This window comes from Pomacea canaliculata, linkage group LG10 (assembly GCF_003073045.1).
Source record: "Pomacea canaliculata isolate SZHN2017 linkage group LG10, ASM307304v1, whole genome shotgun sequence".
In the NCBI taxonomy this organism is placed as follows: domain Eukaryota; kingdom Metazoa; phylum Mollusca; class Gastropoda; order Architaenioglossa; family Ampullariidae; genus Pomacea; species Pomacea canaliculata.
Window position 1 is genome coordinate 4,419,326 of NC_037599.1, and position 18,321 is coordinate 4,437,646.

Below are 18,321 nucleotides of genomic sequence, written 5' to 3' on the forward strand. Positions count from 1 at the left end.
ACCCACCTCTCCAAACCGGTTTAGTAGCAGAATGGTTAGCGCCTGTCACCGATACAGTGAAGGTTGGCTGTTCCGGGTTCAGCTCTTGTCTTAGGCACAGTGTTCGGTGTTCTTACTCTACGTGTGGAATATGTTTACAGCGATGGCTGTCTTGGCATGATTTAGCCTTAGCTGCTGGCTCGGAAAACACCATACCCCTTCCCCCTCAATACACACAGTAACACTCTCACCTTTTTACACAAGTGGCAGCATACATTTTGAATGCAACTTTAATTTGACTTATTTGCTATGATAAATTCTCAGTACACAAGAACTGCCTGCAAATGAGTCAACAGGAAAGCCTCTATAAGACTGCACAGTCTACTGAACCAGTACCAGAAAGTGTACAGGCATGACATGACCACACAGCTACTACGGCCCTCATCTTTCTTATGAAGGTGCTACCATCCAGCAATCTGTGCTGCTCACACAATTCTGATAACGCACAAACACAGCTCCTTGCAGGTTTCTTCACAGGTTGTCAAAGGTTAAATCCTTCAACATACACCTACAAAATGTTTAAAAGCTGCTGCTATTGGATTCATTTAACTAGATCATGTAGCAGGATTAAAGCACTTGGCAGAATTTGCTTTATCACAGCAATGGCAAAGTGCCAAGACCAAGGAGTGAGAGAGCATGGCATAAGATTATTTAATAGCTTCTTAATTCACCAAGCCCTAATTTGCATTGCGTAAGGCATTCTTAATGCCTTAAGTTTTCTTGCATCAGGTGATGTGCTAGACCTAGTGACTTCAAAATATTGAGAGGTTTCTTCCAATTCAAACTGAAATTCCATTTAGATTGACATCACTTGTAGACACTAGAAAAACTTTTAGAATTATACCTGAAACTAGTCGAAATCAGCATATACCATCAAAGAAAGATGACAATCAGTTAAAATAGATAACTAGTACGCAGAACAACACATCTGATCTTCTCACAGTACTTAAATATATACAACCACCTTGCCATAAAAATGATGCAAAAATTAAGCTTACAATGTCCTCGCTATTACAAATTAGCATGTGTGCATGCATGCTAACATACATAAGCTTTAACAGGAAAATAGTCTCCATACTTTCTGTTTACAATGTGTGTGTGTGTGCACTAAAAGAGTGTTTTAAAGATGAATAAAACCATAAAAGAAGAGCATAAATGAATTTAGCATGCTATACACGAGTCTTTTACTTGCCACAAATATTTTGTTACTATGAAACATAAAATAATGTGATTTCTCATAACATGTAGCAACAAGAAAAAAAAAAATTTAACAGAATAATGCTCTCTTAAAAAAAACAAAACCCTGTCAACTTATGCAGTGTGTGTGTAAAACAGTTGTCCCACTGGCTACAGTATTCTTGTCTCTTTTGTTTGAAGCACAGCTCTAATTGTACTGTGATGAGCAAAATAAATGAGGTGGTGCAACACGTTCTGATTAAAGATGGAAAGGAACAGACTGTTTAAATCAATAAAATTCTTGCGGACTCGGTCAGCAATGAAGCCTATGCTTCTCTCATGGTGAGTTCATACCATGGTTGCTATTGGTACATGTACACAGAACAGAATTTATGATCGCATACCACAAATTCAGTCTGCATTTAAAAAATAAAAACAAATGAATGCAACCATGCCTCCATTTTGATGTCTCTGAGACAACAGACCAAGCCTATACTTTTAATGATGGATTGAGTATGTGTTACAATGATAAAAGCAATTTCAAACTTACTCTCTGGTTGATTTCAAAAAATTGTGAACAACCAGCCAAAGCAATGTTTGGGAAAAAAAATAAAAATAAAATAATGAGGCAAAATTATGGAACATAATGTGTAATTGTACCTGTTATAATAAGTAGCATATGAAGCTTTTTTATTTAAAAAAAATTGGATCTATTGCTCTCCTCGTGCCAGTCCAAAACTTTATGAATAATTTTCCAATATTTAAAAAAATGCAGGTGTTGAGATTTAATTTGGAAAAAGGTTTAGCAAAAGTATCAAGCACAATAGGAACATATTTAAGAGTAAAAGGTTTAAACGAGGATGGGACTGGCAAATGGAACAAAGAGGATAATCACTTTCAACTCTGCCCTTTTTTTTAAAATGAGTTTTAACAAAGCTAAGCTACAAATGGATGCTTTGTCACTATTCAAACACACACACAGTTAAGGGAGGAGGAATGTAGCTTTATGCCAGCTCTTTTATGATAGTCCTATAAGCTCTGCCCTTCAATGGTAACACAATCACAAGTCCACAAAATGGTACACAAGTCATTAGAGGTCAGACAACTAAAAATAACATTTGACAAAACCACATTTTTTGTCAACAGTCATGTATCCAGCACTTAAAACCATGAATGCAAAAATATATAAGTATAAACTGACAAGATTTTGAATGTAAATTTATTATTAAACTAAGTTACTTCAAGTATCATCTTTCTAGCCAAAGATAATAGCTCCTAATCTACATTTTACACACTTAATAGCAGATGGCCGAATTCCTTTAATGTGTACATATACTTACCCCTATCCATATATTATTTTATTGTCAATTGGTGTTGAATTTAAGTTGCTTACGAAAATTATTTTAAAAATAGGCAGTTTGCTGAGCTAACGATAAAAAAAAAATATACAAAAGTACAGATTAAACTAAATATAATTATTTCTACTAATAAAAAATCATAATTTAAATCTTGCATTTCAAATGTTTTAGTAGGGAAAAATTACGCTCTCTAGCTTTTGCTACAGAGCTCTTCTCAAACTGAGGATTTTGTCAGCATCTGCCTTTTGCAGAGACCCTGGTGGTCAATTGGATTCACTTTTCAAGTGCTCACTCCAATGTTACTACATGACTGATACAATCAATTTCTGTCACCAACAGCCATAAATATTTTAAATAATCCTATGGTAACTGAATTATCCCACAAAGGTTCTTTATTCTGCTTTACTTACCTAATGGGTTAAGGATGTCTGTGTGGATCACTTTCTTTATTTGCAACAAGTATTTTGAGGCACGAAACTTTGTACAGATTTGACTTCATAGACTGCATCCTTCTTTTTGAAGCAAAAGACATAGATTTTTTTAAAATGTTTACACATAAGTCAAGTGGTACTGTCAACATCTTCACTACCTTACTGAACAGCATAAAGCACCCAAGTTTCTAAGAGCTTTAGGCCTTCAGTGTACCACAGCTCACTAACAAAAAACATGTCTCATGTCAAAGTACTCCAGACATTACTGGAAAAACAATTCCCTTTAGAAGGATGCCTAGTGTCAAGTTGACATGCTGCCTCAAGTTTTGGCTCAAGCATCTAGGATTTCTTAATGCACCATCCCTGCCCGCCCCCTCTCCATTAAAACAAAAACAAAAAAGTTCTATGATGAAAGACATGGTGAAGTTCATTAGTTCCACTTTTGCTCAAAGAGCAAGTGAAAATTATCTGCAGATAACCTTGAAAATGAAAGACATTTCTGTTATAAACTGCAAGGATGCTGCAGTAGTGAGCAAGTTTGCACATCGCTTTCTTTGCATGCAGGTCATGTTAATATGCAATACCAAAGTCAGACATCGAAACTTAAGGAAGCATTATCACACAGACAGGAAGCTATAAAAGTTCTGGGATGTCATCTTGCACGGTCTTTACTTTCTACTGTAGGAAAATATTTCAGGAAAAATAAAATCCAGAGCTGGGACGTAGAGCAGAAGAGACTGAGATCGAAAAGCTGATGTGACTAAGATCCTTAAGTGCTGCACTAAATAATTAGGACACAGCAGTTGGTAGTAATCGAAAGCATCTTTCTTAACAAATTAGATTCATCAAGTATCATTCAATCCCCAAAATGCTGCTACCAGTTTTATGGAATAAAAAGTACAATATCTTTTGAATTACTATCTGGAGCAAGGTGTACTTTTAAGTCTCTACAGATCTATAACACCTGCATTATTTGCATCTAAAATACAAACACAATACCAGTAGAAGCTTAAAAACCCTCTTAACCAGACACATAATGTTGAACAATGACACAATTGGATAATCGTGTAAAAATGTGACATGGTCATATATATTACACAATATCTGTCTGGTTTTTTTAAGGAAGAGATGGCATCACACAAAACTCCAAACAATTAAATTAGGATGTAGAGGCACACATTAAGCAAATCCTGCTGTGTAATTTGTGTAAAACAGAATTTTCACACCGTTATTTATTCACATGCCTGCAAAGTAGATAGAATTAAGCATATGTGTCAGCATGCACACACACATTTATAGCCTTAAGGTTTTGTATGCATCCATGCATGCAAGTACATGTACACACACTCACACACACACTGACATACATACACACTAGTTAAGGTCTATGCACAGCCCTCTCGGGTTTTTTCACATCATTCTCCATCTCACATTGAAATTTAATGTGTCCTCAGAAAATTCAAAGGAGACGATAAGCTATAAATAAATACCCAAAGAAATAAAAATAACTCCGTGAAACATTTTTGTTATCAAAGTAATTAAACAGTAAATGTGCACATACCATGGCTTTCATGTACAGAAAATAAACATTTTATTTCCTGAAATAGTTTTTGAAAAATCAAAAATCAAAATCTGAAAATGCCACTTATGAAAGCTGGTATGCACTGAAAACATTGGCAGATTCAAGGCAGATACATCTGACAGAGCTGAAAACAATTAGTTAAGTAAAAACTACTGAAACCTTTCCATAAAGAAAAGCATAAAGAAAAGTTGAGCTGACAGACTTTACTCAGCAAATAAACAGATGTAGTTTGCAAGATGACTGAGAAAACATGAAGTGGGTTGTGTGCATCCTTGTTCACAAACATCCAGACTGCTAACTGTTCTTCACAGTACTCTCCCTACCATCATACACTGTCATCTGCAAGAAAACATTGGTTTGTAATACCAGGATTTCAGAGGACGGAATATGTCAGTGACGATAAATATTAACATCAACTGCAAAAAAAAATCCATAACACTTTCAGAAATTTTGTGAATACAAGGGGAAAATACCAGCATCCTCATTTGTTGGCCCTCCATTTTTATACTGTACAGTGTTAAATGTCTTCACATACACACACAAGCATATTCACATGCAGTCATCATTGTATTTTTATTACTTATACAGAAAATCTTATAAAAGGAAGCAACACATGGGAAGTCTACTGAAAACACTTTGTTAATTTACCAACTCCAAATGACTCTCAAAGGATAGGGCTTGCAAATATTTTTTTCACTGAAAATCTTTAAGACCATCCTCTAGAGATTACAAGATATTATTTCCAGAAGAATTCACCAGAAATCTAGATCAAGAAAGACAGGCCTACTCTTACCATGATACCACCATCGTGTCTTTTTGGGATTGTTGCTACACGTTTTAACATATATTGCATTGTCTGGAGGCCGTTTCTGCAAAGAAAAAAATTACATTTTAAAGGCAGTTTCCTAGTCAGATTCACTCCCCTGTCTACCCTTCCCAACTCTCCCCACCATGTCTCTTGCTAGCTTCAATGAAGGAGTAATGCAGCTGTGGGAATAAAGATATTAACCGCAGGTAACAATTTTACAGTAAGCATATGTTGTAAATCAATAAGCAATTTAGTACATCTAGTTTGCATCCTATTAAGAGATTTTACACAATGAAAACTGTATAATTTTGATGAGGAAGATTTATCTGCAGATCAATTGGCAGTTTCTATAATTCAGTATTACCCTTATCTGTGTGAACACTGCATAATCGTCATACTCTACACTAGTAATGGAAGAATAATTTTAGAATTCAAATCTCAAAAGTATATTTTCATAAAAGAATTAATTAAAAATACTTTTTTGCCTGTAGCTGGAATAATGAAAATAGGGTCAGCAGGACCTTTTCTTTGTGCAAACTATAAAACCTCTGTATTTCTCTTCTTCCAACACCCAGATTGCTAATAAGCTTCTAACTGTAACAATAAAATCTACCCACAAAGCATAGTTGATTGCTATCATTTCTACAAAACTTTCTTCTGTAATTGAACTGCAAGAACTTCATTTTTTTTTCTGGAATAAAGGACTTTGCTCCAAGGAGTTGCAACTTCAACAGACATTTTATTATAATTTTCCTTGTAAACTATATTTGGTTGATGCTTACCAGACAATCTGAGCTCTATCGGCTCTTTAACCAAACGAAATACTACCTCTGGTCAGCAGAGTTAGTGGTTCTCGTCCACAGCTATTGGTATCCAGGTGCATGCACCCTTGATCGCTATATAAAGCTTTTTAAAAAGAGGTCAGCAATCTATTAATCAACCTCCCATGCAGACACAGAACAAGCTAAGATGGCATCTGGTATTCACGTATCACACAACCACAAACCTTCCAAGACTCCACTCATTGACTAATTTGAGGCCATGATACTTTTGTACAGAAGAAATAGGGCTGACCAGAATGGGTGGATAGATTACAAAGGAAAGATGCATCAAGATGAGCCAGAAAGCAGCCTGACAAGACGGACTCTGTGTTGACCTTCCCACGCAAAAGAATCCAGAACTGAAAACACAAAGGTTGGGAATTTCTGCAAAATTCAGATAATGGTGCAAAACACTGCATGTGTTTAATGATTATTTCACATCACTGTGGGCCTAACTTTTAAGCTGGCATTGGTTGCACAACCATTTTCTATGCTCATTGCACGCAAGCTTATTGCACTCATTACAGATGAATTCGGTTTTCTTATCCTTTGATCTGGGATATTTTGCCAAGGACATACCGAGGTATGGTAGACAGCTCCCAAGATTATAGAGAGAGCCTCAGAACTGGCACCACTAGTGTAGGAATGACATCTATAGAGCTTGCATATAAAGCTGATCCAGCACCAAGATTAATAGAGACTTATCATTGGCAACCACAAGAGCCCGTCTCAGCAGCAAATCAGTCTTACAATGACCACAAACATGTATTACTGGATGTATTACTGGACTGCTGGCAGACGATTTTCTAAAAAACGAAGCAGGTGTGTACAAAGCTATCGGTTTAGTCACATTCATTGTTTAGGCTCACCTAAACTAACAGCAGAGAACTTCACAAGATGCTAAGCGTTGGTCTTGGCAGACAGCAATCCACCTATGCATGTCTATGCACTGACCAACCATTTAGTATTGCAAATAGATCCAAATCAACAAAAAGGGCTGGTAAACAGACAATTGCTTAAAACCATATGTAAATCATATGGGGCTAGAAGGGGCTAGAAGAAATTTAAAAAAAAAGAAAGAGCATAAATTCAGTAATCTTCTGATTAAAAAGTGCAAGCAGGTGTCAGAAGGAAGGGGAGAGATCCAGAGGATGAATTGCAAAATACTAGGTAAAAGACAAATTACTAGGTAAAAATCGAAGGAAATACGGAAGGCTATGATAGGTGAGGATGAGGACAGCACACAACAGTGACAGCCAGTCATGTGAAAAATGCCTGAGTAGCACGAACAAGATTGAACACGTGTGGGTCATGGCAGCCATGTTTACTTGCCAGACAGGTAAAGATGCAACTCCACCCACCCAAAAGGAAAAGTACAGCCTTGGGAAGGGGCAATGTAGCCAATAACTCTCTGAAACAGAAAATGAGGGCCAGAAGCATGAAGAAACAGAAAAACGTTCTACTTGCTGATGCCAACCTTGTGTGAGCGCACCCCCCTCTGTAGCAGCTTGCATCTCCAACCCTGAGCTCACAGATCCTCGGATCAACTGGTATGTCAAAAGACACAGAATAGAAGCAGAGCTGCATGCAGAATAGAAGTGATTTAAAAGGACATCCTTATCTTGTCGATAAAAGAACACAGCTCAGTGATCAGCTGACAAGTCCACTCACTCAAACAGTAGGCGAGCAGGCTAAAGAGTGTGATGCTGAGGCATGTAGTGTCGCCCTTTAAACAAGTGAATGGACTGCTGAGCCTGTTCACGAAATCTAATACAATGGTCAAAGGATGGATGCAGTTGGGTACAGTGGAAATCCTACTGGCTATGATCACTAACTCCATTGACCAAGGCAGTAATTTATTTTTAGTTAAAGAGCAGTCACAGCCTCGAAGCTCCTAATAGTTGAGTCAACCAGTAAAGTTAAAGAAGAAATACTCTTTCTATAAATAATGGGAACTTTCAGAGTCTCATTTGATGAGGTTCTTTTGAGTTCATTAGTTTGCCTTTGACTGTCATGGAAGACTGATGCAAGTTGATAAATTGTATGGGGGAAATGAGTGTGTAGTTTAGTTTAGTCCTTGTTACTCCTCGAGGAGCATAGGGCTGCAACACAAATGAGTGGGTAATAGAGAAATAATCTGCAAAATTTAAAGAAAAGTGTTTGCACAGTGCCCCACCTTTTCTGTACAGCTGGATAGCATGCTGACTATGCTCAGACATACTGATTGTACCGAAAGAGCTGGTGACCAGTCTTCAGTCAAAATAGACAAACATATATGCCCATTGCTGTACACGTGAGGATGGACTGGAATGTTAGGGCCAAGGAAAACCACCTTCATACAAACAAAAATAAAAAGATGTAATGAAATAAATCATAATATTGTGGTTAAATCAAACAAACGGGTAGCAAACGGTGAACATTTATGAGACATTATCATCAAAGAAATTCTGATGCAGCACATCTTCTTGTTCCCTTTACATGTACATTTTTTTAACCACTAATACTCCATTTGTAAAGAGAAAAAAATATACACCCTATTCTCTGAATGAGATAAATGAGAATATAGTATAACATCATCAAATGTCAGCACACATTCACATAAAGGAGAAACTGACACATTTTATTTACTTTGCAAAAGAAGCGTACCTGCGGTGAATCAAAGGGGTATTTGGAACCAAATTTAAACTGAAGCTGGAACTTCTCTCCCTCATACAAAGTGCCTTGCGCTCCTTCTAGATCTACAACCCATCTGCAAAAGGAAATCCCCTTTTAAAACCAAAGTCTTCTTAATCACAATGCTTGCCAAATGAAAAGAATGAAATAAAAAAAAAAGTAACAGATACCTATGGACTTTTTTTTAAAGATGCTCTGTAACCCCTTTAATGTCTCATAATAATAATTTTATAAAGGATAAAATCTAAGTAAAATCTTTGTACAGTGCTGACAATAAAAAATAATCACTTCAGATTTAAACAATAAAAGTGTAAAATCAACAAATTATAAAACAGCTAAACTAAAAAGTGAGGAAACAAATAGCCAAATAAAAAAAATAAATGAAGCTGGTTTAAATAGCAATTTACCCACCATCAAAGTGCTCTACAAAAGGTAAAAAAGCACACAGACAAAAGAACAGTGGAGACTGGTCTCAAAAACAAAGAGATCATTGCATGCCTCCAAAATGCAGCAACTCATGTTAAGAAGGTGAATGTGAACAGCTTAGATGTGGTCTGCAACCCTGCCACTGCATCGTCAATAAAAAGTTCAGCTTGAAAAAAATGCTGAAAGTTATTATGATGTTTGTGTATAAAAGCTCAAATTTCAATCTTTGGTTGCCTAACGTTTGCAGACAGAAAGATAGTTCCATCAACAAAACTGATGTTAGTCCCATCATGCTAATGGCCACTGAAAGATTAGTTTTCTAGTAGATGCACACTGTCAGCCACAGCAGACCTGACTTTGGGACGGTGCAAGAATGCATGTTCATTTGTATGTTGTACTTGTTTGTTATCTATTGTGGTTACTACATCACATGGCCTCTTTTTCCTTTGTTCCTGATCTCTTGTAAAGTGCATCGAACTTGTCTCCATATGGGGAAATGCACTATACATATCCTATTCTTACTATTTGTAATTGTAAGGCAGTCAAGTGTCCTTCTATCTTTAAAAGATGAGAAGAACTCATGACAAGACCTGTATAAAACAGTTGACTACATGGTTCTGAAGGAAAGATGTCAGAATGGCACTACAGCAATCAACCCAGCAAAGAATGAGTGAAATCAGACAAATTACATATGCAGCTGCCTGCATATTTTGCTCATGAATAACATTTCAAGCTCATTTCTGAGTCTTTATAACATTCTATATCTAAAATATTAAAACATTTTAAAGACTCCCACTACCTGAGACAAGGGTCAGAAGAAAAAAATTAAATTTAATCACAGTCTGATGGTAACAACAAACACTGTAGATTATAGAGTTCGTGTTTTTTTGTTTTTTTTAAAGTAACATCAATTTTTACAAATAACACTTACTCGCTCAAGCTGCGGCTACAGCTTTCCTGGTCCACTTGTACACCAGGAGGTGGATCTTTAGTCATAGCCTGTAGTTCTTTCTGCAGGCGCTTCTGTATTACATAAGACATTTTTTTGTGTTTCTATTTAAGGTAGTATTGTTGCTGCCTTAAAAAGTGAAAACCCATTAATAAACATGCATCAACCAAACTGCTTTGTTTAAAGAAATTGGTATGTAATGCATACTATACTTATAATAGCTTTTTCCTTATATCAACATGTTAGTTCCATCTACCAAGGAGGATCATCACAACTTCATATGACTGCAAACTGGAATTTGTTGGAAAGTACTAATGCTAGAACTGTCTCTTCATTGGTTACTTCATGACTTGACAGCTGCAACTCTGTTTAACAGGGTTTATTTTTAGATTAGACTGTGCATTTGCAAAGAGTTCCCAACAATGTTGCACACCATGTTTTCTTTAAAGCTTACATAAACACCTTTGCTCAGAGAATGTTACTGGTTGTAACAGAAGTTACCTATACAGTACAAAATAGCAACTCTGGCTTTTTGCCATTTTAAGGGCACACTTCAAGCCTTTCTGAAACTCTGTCCACACATTTTCTTTCTAGGTTGCTCCATTTCTGCTGATTGTTCCTATGGATTAACTTTAAGTCTACTGGTAGGTGTATGTCTGCCTTTGTTGCCTAAGATGTCTGGAATTTTCTTCCCCTTCAGTTGAAACATGCAATGTCACTGTCAGCATTTAAGCAGCAACTGAAGAGACATCTTGTTCCATAGTGCTTTTAACTAATAGCATGTGCTTATTGTTTAGATAAAGCAGAATCTTGTTATGCTGTTTTAATGATCATAGTTTTCATTTCGGTACAGCATTGATTCATTAGGGAACAGTGTCAGTGCCCTAAAAGTAATCTTTGTTATTATTAAATTATAATTAAATTTATTGAATTTCTATTTTCTGAATGTTTAAGCCCATTTACAAATGAGTCAGGTACAAATATTTTGTGGAGCCTATGGACGCCATGACACAGGACTGGAAACTGGAACATGAGGATGATGATACTTTGAGTTAAAAAGGTATTTCAAACTTTGATCCTCACTGCCTAACACCCTTTAATTGCTAACCCTACCCTTTTGGTTGTATGTCAGGCACACAAGGAATTTCCTCTTACAGAAGCGAAGTCCATTTTGTCCCTTCAACGGCCAGTAGCAGCAGACCAGCGTAACAGTTCAACTGGTACCATGCAGTCAAAGGATGAATGATGACGCTGATTATGATGTATATCATGGCGTCCACAGGACACCCAAAGCACATTTGTGTCGCAAGTGATTTAAATTGAAGCAATGTGCCTGAGACGGAGAAGGAGGAAATCTTTTGAGAACGCTCTAGTGAATTACGACTGAAACCTATACACTGAACGACAGGTTTTAGAACTGACAATTTTAGAGTTTTTATTTTTCAAAGAATATCGGTCTGTCTTTAAATTTTGATCTATTTAGGTACTTTTTAAATTTTACATCAGTTCTGATAACGCTATTATTTATGCGCTGACAGTATAAATATAAATAATACAATTATTAATCACATCCTTATAAGTTAGAGACGTTATCAGTCTTCTTCACTATATTTGCAGAATTTACAGCGATAAATTGAAACTACATCTGAAACTAAACATTAGCAAGATAAAAACAAAAGGCGTCAGTCATAACATGATGAAACAACGGAAAGGTTTCCCTCTTTAAATCATTTATGATAATCCAGAAAGGTAATTCTTTACCTCCATGGAAGCCATCTTGATTTGTCTCTTGTTTATTATTAGTTGCGTATAAAAAACACTGTAAAAGATTTAACATCTTAACAATAAAAACAGGCATATATTAAACTAAAAGATATATTTTAATTTTAGTAATATTAAGTTGCTTCTGTATAATCCAGTAAACGACAATTGTTGTGTAGTTCAAAGTTAGCTCTACATTACGTTGCAAGCATGGCGCCAGCGAACGTTCGTCTGAACCCTGTTGGCATCATTATTGTTGTAGCATTAGGACTGTGTATCTTTTTTTACATATTTGGCCTGCCGCAACTTTCCAGCGATGAGAGGGTTAGCATGAGAGAACTATTGTCTGTCAGTGTAGATCTTGCACAGAGAGGTGGAGAAAGAGTTCGGCAGATCGCCAAAGAGCACAATCTACAAGCAAAGGAAAAAGGCAAAACGAAGGAGGGAGCGTCTGAGATGTTGACGGACGGAGACTTAGAATCGCACAGGGCTATCGTTTATGGTTTTTCAAAGACGTTTCCTGGAATACGGGTAAGGCTTTATTTATCTCTTTATTTGGACTGTACTTGTTTCTCGGCGAAGACTGACCTCAGTTGATCATTCCGACCGCCACGCATTACTTCTTCTTTTTATGATAATTAATCGTTATTGAGTTTTAGGCACAACACATGTTTGCGGAGCATAGGGATCTTCCAATAGAAAATCAATATCAAACACTTGTGCACTCGTTGTGTTAATGAACATGAGTGTACGCAGACGTTTGGCAGAATGAGTTTGTTAATACATTATAGGATCTGTCAGTGAATTGTACCGGGACGCAGGAGCTTATCTGAAATTTTCCCCTGTTGTTATTGGATGCTAAAATAGGTTTGTGAATGCTGGTGACATATATGTCTATACATGATCAGTAATATAACCTCAAACTCGTTATGCTGCTAGATGGCACAAGTCTCAAATGACTGCAAAAGTGGACTCACAGATTTAATATTTTGACTGACTTGCTGTTATCAGCGATAGCAAAGCTCATATGCTACATAGAACAGATGTTTCATTAAGTTTTGATAAAATACGACCCAGCAGTACAGTGGTGCAATGGTTAACGCCTGTCACCAATATAATGAGGATTGGCTGTTTTGGGTTTAGATCTTGTCATGAGCACACTGTTCTGTCTCTGCATGTGGCATCTGTTTACCAGATATAGCCTTAGTTGCTGGGTGTAAACCATTCCCCCCACCTTACCCAAACCCTTTAAAAATTTGATGAAGTTTGTGTTAGACCACCCATCTGTCAGTTGAATATTGATAATGTTAGATGTTGTTATCTTTATGAAAGGTGATATCAGAGGAGCATGAGACAAAACCAGTAGACCTACGAAACATTCCTGAGACAAACAAAAATTTGGAAGAGGTGCTGAAATATGTGTCCAATGATCAGCTGATTCCAAAGAGCAAGATTGCAGTTTGGATTGACCCTTTGGATGCCACACAAGAATACACAGGTAGTGCTCTATGGGATAGGATAAATTGCAGATTAAAATAAAGCTTTGTACTGGAATGTACTAGACTGTAACTAAGGTCTATCAAGTCAGCATTTTTACTATGATGGGCCTTTAGTCAGAGCATGGTATTAATGTGACCCTTGCATTTATAGTCATGCATTAAGGAGAAACATTCTTAGAAAGGTGTCGATCAATTTTAGTCTTAATGTGAATACAAGAGTCATTGAAATGTCACTGTGGAATGTCACCTCATATATGTAATCTGTTATTAACCAAAATGTTTGTATGCAGCATGAGACTGTTTCATAGTGAGAGATAATCGTAACACTTTTTCAGCTGCGATAGATCTTTTATTTCTGATATCAGAAGTAACTGATCTACTAAGTAGTGAGCCTTTGTTCATTCTGCTTTGTTATTTTTGCGTTAACTGTTGTACGTGATTTGTGTTAGTTGGGTCTTTGCGGGTGACACTTATAAACATTTTTTTTTGCTATTGTTTTTTTCAGAGGGCTTATATGACTATGTTACCACTATGGTATGTGTTGTGGTCAATGGGGAGCCCACCATTGGGGTCATTCACAAACCATTTTCAGGAGAGACAGGTATGGTTTCTTTATATTCAGAGTTTTTTGTTCAGTTCAATCTTTACTATTCATGGTAAGGCACAAGGCCAGAACAAAACTGATGTACAAAAGTTAATCTAGTACAGAGAGCATATCTAGAATCTCTCACACTATATATATAATAATCCTTTGAAGGGTCTCTTTTCTCCGACCTCCCTCTTCTTCCCATACAGCCATTAGCATGCATGCAAAAATATTTTTTTCACTTTTAGTTTTCTTTTCAATATTGTTCTTAACTTTACTATGTCACTGATTCAGTTTACATTGCTAATGCTTTGCTCTCTCATTGTACATGCACACAAAGTTAGGAAGCACTTGACACGATTATAACTGTTTAATAATAGCACATCAGTGACAACACCACCACTGCACATTCACAGCACATAATGCATATCTCTATAACACAGATCATATGGCAATTCTTTTAATTGTATGGCTTTTAAATCTACCAAAAAGCAGGTTTAGGGTTTTGCTACTTTGTGAAAGGTGTTACAAAAAAAAAAAAAAAAAAAACACCACACTGATCAAACCTAAATATATCACAAAAAGTAAACTTAGCATATTCCAAATAAAAGGGTACCGAATAAACATTTATGATATCATTAAGAAAAAGTTACAATAAGCACTGAAATTAAAATCTTTGACTTAATTATAAATAATAATTTTCAATGTGGTCTGCTAAATGACAAACATGAACATCCAAAGAAGAAAAGTTTTTATATCTTTAGACAGTATATTTTTAACAGAAAATGGCCAAGTGCATACAGTTGTCTATAGAAAACTGTCCTAAATTTTATTCACATTTACTATAGGTGTTGTTGTCCGAAAGTGTTAACTTTGTTAATTGTCTTTGGTTCTTTTATTTGGGTTGTAACAAAAAATATTTCTTTGCAAATGAAAATTAATAGTAAACAACAATTATAAGTCTTGCTGATGTCAAACTAAAAGAAAGTGACTAAGCACATTAAAAACATTAAGAAATAAAAGTAAAAATTAAATGTATATGAACTGAACTTCTATTAACATGTTTTGGTATAATTACCAAAGTAAATTATCAATTTGACTTTGTTTCCATTTCTTATAGTTCTAATATGCTTTTAAAAAATTGAACTATTCTGGGATGATTGTCAACAGTTTGGGCATGGGTGGACTATGGTCACTCACCCAGCTTGAAGAAAGCATCTGAGGTGAAACCTGATGAAGAACATCGCAAGATCATTGTATCACGTTCTCATGCTGGGCCTGTTGAAACTGTTGCTAAGAAATCTTTTGGTGAAGGTACACAGGTAGTGCCTGCAGGAGGAGCAGGTAGGTTTTACTTTTCTTCCAGATAAAATTCATGCATGGTCTTTATTCTTTGCTATTTATCATAATCTCTTTTACTTAAGTAAATGCTAGGAATCAGTGCATCCATTCCTGTTTGCAAGCAAGCAGTTATTTTCCTATTTTTTTACAGGTTATAAAACCCTTGAAGTAATCAAAGGAAATGTGGAGGCATATGTGCATGTAACACTCATCAAGAAATGGGACATCTGTGCTGGCCATGCCATTCTCAAGGCTGTGTCAGGGAAGATGACAACGTTGCAAGGACACTTTATCACTTATTTGCCTGATGATGATCCCCAGAACAAGAATGGTCTTCTGGCCACCATTTATAATCATTATGATTATCTCGAGAAGCTGGCACCAGAGATGGACACATTAACTAGCAAGCATTCATAACATTGGGATATAAAAAAAGAAACTTAGTAGCATGAATGAGAAGTGATAACAGGGCTGGCACAGGTGTGCAGGAGCCAAGGCTTTATGTACTGTTTTCTAGCATGGGTTAAGATTGAGAGGATACTTGCAAGTAAAAACTAGAAGAGAATAACAGTCTGATGATACCTACTGGTACTGTTATTTGTTCCTTTTCGTGTATTTTTGTGCCTTCATTGGATGGAAAGTTGGTTTTGTTTCCATATTTGGTTTTTCTTTAAAAGTGTCTGCACTTTTGACTATAAAAGGACCAAAGGTGAGTAAGAGAACAATTTATGTTCAGTTGAAAGTTATTAAAATACATTGTGCCATTTTTTTCTTTTTATAACTGATACACATTAGGTATCATTAATGGAGGTGCAATATGTTTGATGAAAAAATCCAAACTTTTATCAATATTTGTAATTTTTGTTATTTGGTTGCATATAAAAATTTTGCTAGGGTTAATTTTTTTTTTAACAACTGGTGATTGTCACATTACAGGAATGTTGGTAACTACTAGGTAATTGCTTGCGCAGGGGGAGAAAATCTGCTCATATGCAGTTATGTATATAATACATCTTTGTTTCCTTCCTTTGGTATTTATAGTTAATTTGATATAGAATCATTGTGTGACTAGACTTGTGTGTCTGTAATGCTGGGATGTGAGGATTTTTTAATTTTACCTCTAATAGGCAAGTATTTTGTAAGATCTAAGGGTCTGTGATTAGCTGAAAGGTATGATGCCATTGTTTAGTCTTTATTTATATGAAAGTAAATTGACTTTCAGTCAATGTTTTGTCTTTTGTATTGCTATCTTTAATGAGTAACCTATGTTTTTATGTGATATTTCACATTTAACACATTTTGAACATATCAAAATTTAAAACATTTTACACAAAGGAAAAGATTTTAATATATTGGCTTTAAATGACATGCAAAGCATACTTTACAAAACTGCAACTGAGAAAAGTAAAGAAATGGAGGTTATGCTGTCTACCTTGGTCATAACTAGATTTATATTACTGTTGTATGTTTATATGTTGTTCATGGCATCATATTAAGGAAAATTCGTGAGTTTACAACTTACAGATATATGTAATATTCAAAAGCACACACATAGCTATTGATATCAAAAACATTTGCGCATACTCATAACATTTGTGGGAATATAATTTTGCACACAAATACTTGTAGTAGATTAGTCTTTATTATCCGCTTCTGAAACGGTATTAAGAATATTTAAGTAAAAAGAAAATGGTATTTTGTTTTTTGTAAGGTTTCATTGATGCATGCATTTTCATCCATTAATTTCAGCTGCTGATATTGTTAATACATGGAAACTGGATTATAAAATGTTATTTGTGTAAGTCACATTACTACATTTAGACAAACAATTTTGGTGTCGACCCAAGGTATTTTGTAGATTCTTTTCAGTGGATACAACGTGAAGGTTTTTTTTTTTTTTTTAATGTTGCATGCATTTTAGATTGCTGTAAACTGAAACCAATTATTGTCTAAGGCATGCTTACAAGTGCATTGTTGCGGAAGCCAGAGTTAAAAAAGAAATTGAGCCTTGTTATATCATCACTAATTTGCTATTTTTTGGAACACATTCAGGTAGTTATACAAAGATTAAAGATTTGTGTTTTAATTCTTGCTGTTGAAAAAGTACCCCTCCTAAATTATTTTGGGTTTCCTGAAAATAGCAATAGTTGGCATCGCATCCAGATTAGAAAGTTGAAATAAACCCACATTTCCCTCTTGTAGTATAATAAAGAGCTTAACACTAATGCAGCTTATTATATGGGTAGGTTTGTTTTTTTAAAAGATTGGAATAAGTATATTGTTTGTCATTGTTAGCTCATTTAAAATGGCAGTAACATATTTGTGGTCACTTTAAACCACATTACCAGCACATGCTTTTCTTGCATGAACATCATTTAGAGTCAATGTGTTGACGTTACATGTCAAGATCGACTGATTTACTAATGTGAATAGGAAAAACAATATGGTTTGGATGGGACTTTTAGTGTAACTTAGCACAAAATGTGGGGGATGAGTGCTTTGACTCAGTATGAGAATATAGGAGAGCCATCAAAATGTACAGCAGAAGTGGACATCCAGTAGGAACAAAGTAGATACCATGTCCAATGTTTGTTACCTTCTTTCCACAATAAGTTTTAGCCAGATGGTCTGCTTGTGTAAGCAGAAACACGTGGGACTTCCTGTGGTGTTTTAAAAATAAAATGGAAAATTTCTCAGTCACTTGTGTGTAATGTTATGATTGAAGATGCTACCAGCTACTTTGTTGTTCACAGCACCAGAATTTGTTTCCTTGAAATTGTTTCATGCACTGAACATATGTAATTTGTCCATCTTTAGTAACGAATTGCTACTCTTTAAAGATATTTTTAAAATGTATCTTTTACAGCCATA

At 35.6% G+C, this 18,321-nt stretch overlaps 2 protein-coding genes across 4 annotated transcripts; one reads left to right on the forward strand and one right to left on the reverse strand.

Annotated features, from left to right (window-relative positions):
- Positions 1 to 251: 251 nt before the first annotated feature.
- Positions 252 to 12,069, reverse strand: LOC112574400 (ubiquitin-conjugating enzyme E2 W-like). 3 transcript variants are annotated; one of them, XM_025255455.1, is made up of 7 exons: positions 12,025 to 12,054; positions 11,419 to 11,596; positions 10,246 to 10,337; positions 8,862 to 8,964; positions 8,392 to 8,547; positions 5,380 to 5,455; positions 252 to 4,925 (listed from the first exon to the last, which is right to left on the reverse strand). In XM_025255455.1, the coding sequence occupies exons 2-7, from the start codon at positions 11,431 to 11,433 to the stop codon at positions 4,912 to 4,914; spliced, it is 456 nt and encodes a 151-aa protein (XP_025111240.1). In that variant the 5' UTR covers positions 11,434 to 11,596; positions 12,025 to 12,054; the 3' UTR covers positions 252 to 4,911. The 3 variants fall into 3 exon arrangements, with proteins under 3 accessions (XP_025111240.1, XP_025111241.1, XP_025111239.1); XM_025255456.1 differs by having other exon boundaries at positions 11,377 to 11,596; XM_025255454.1 differs by lacking the exon at positions 11,419 to 11,596 and having other exon boundaries at positions 12,025 to 12,069.
- A 147-nt stretch (positions 12,070 to 12,216) lies between these two features.
- Positions 12,217 to 18,146, forward strand: LOC112573607 (inositol monophosphatase 3-like). Its single transcript, XM_025254130.1, has 5 exons — positions 12,217 to 12,555; positions 13,357 to 13,522; positions 14,029 to 14,124; positions 15,280 to 15,453; positions 15,602 to 18,146. Exons 1-5 carry the CDS (start codon positions 12,235 to 12,237, stop codon positions 15,865 to 15,867), a joined length of 1,023 nt encoding a protein of 340 aa, XP_025109915.1. The 5' UTR covers positions 12,217 to 12,234; the 3' UTR covers positions 15,868 to 18,146.
- The last annotated feature ends 175 nt before the right edge of the window (positions 18,147 to 18,321 follow it).

What these genes read in the sequence shown, in the direction of transcription:
- LOC112574400 (XM_025255454.1), bottom strand. An exon ending in ACCCCTTTGATTCACCGCAG is followed by an intron (nt 8,548 to 8,861) that starts GTACGCTTCTTT and finishes GTTTGTATGAAG; the next exon opens with GTGGTTTTCCTTGGCCCTAA. An exon ending in TATCCAGCTGTACAGAAAAG is followed by an intron (nt 5,456 to 8,391) that starts GTGGGGCACTGT and finishes TTTTCTTTGCAG; the next exon opens with AAACGGCCTCCAGACAATGC.
- LOC112573607 (XM_025254130.1), top strand. Translation starts at nt 12,235, where the DNA reads ATGGCGCCAGCGAACGTTCGTCTGAACCCTGTTGGCATCATTATTGTT. An exon ending in TGCCACACAAGAATACACAG is followed by an intron (nt 13,523 to 14,028) that starts GTAGTGCTCTAT and finishes TGTTTTTTTCAG; the next exon opens with AGGGCTTATATGACTATGTT. An exon ending in AGTGCCTGCAGGAGGAGCAG is followed by an intron (nt 15,454 to 15,601) that starts GTAGGTTTTACT and finishes ATTTTTTTACAG; the next exon opens with GTTATAAAACCCTTGAAGTA.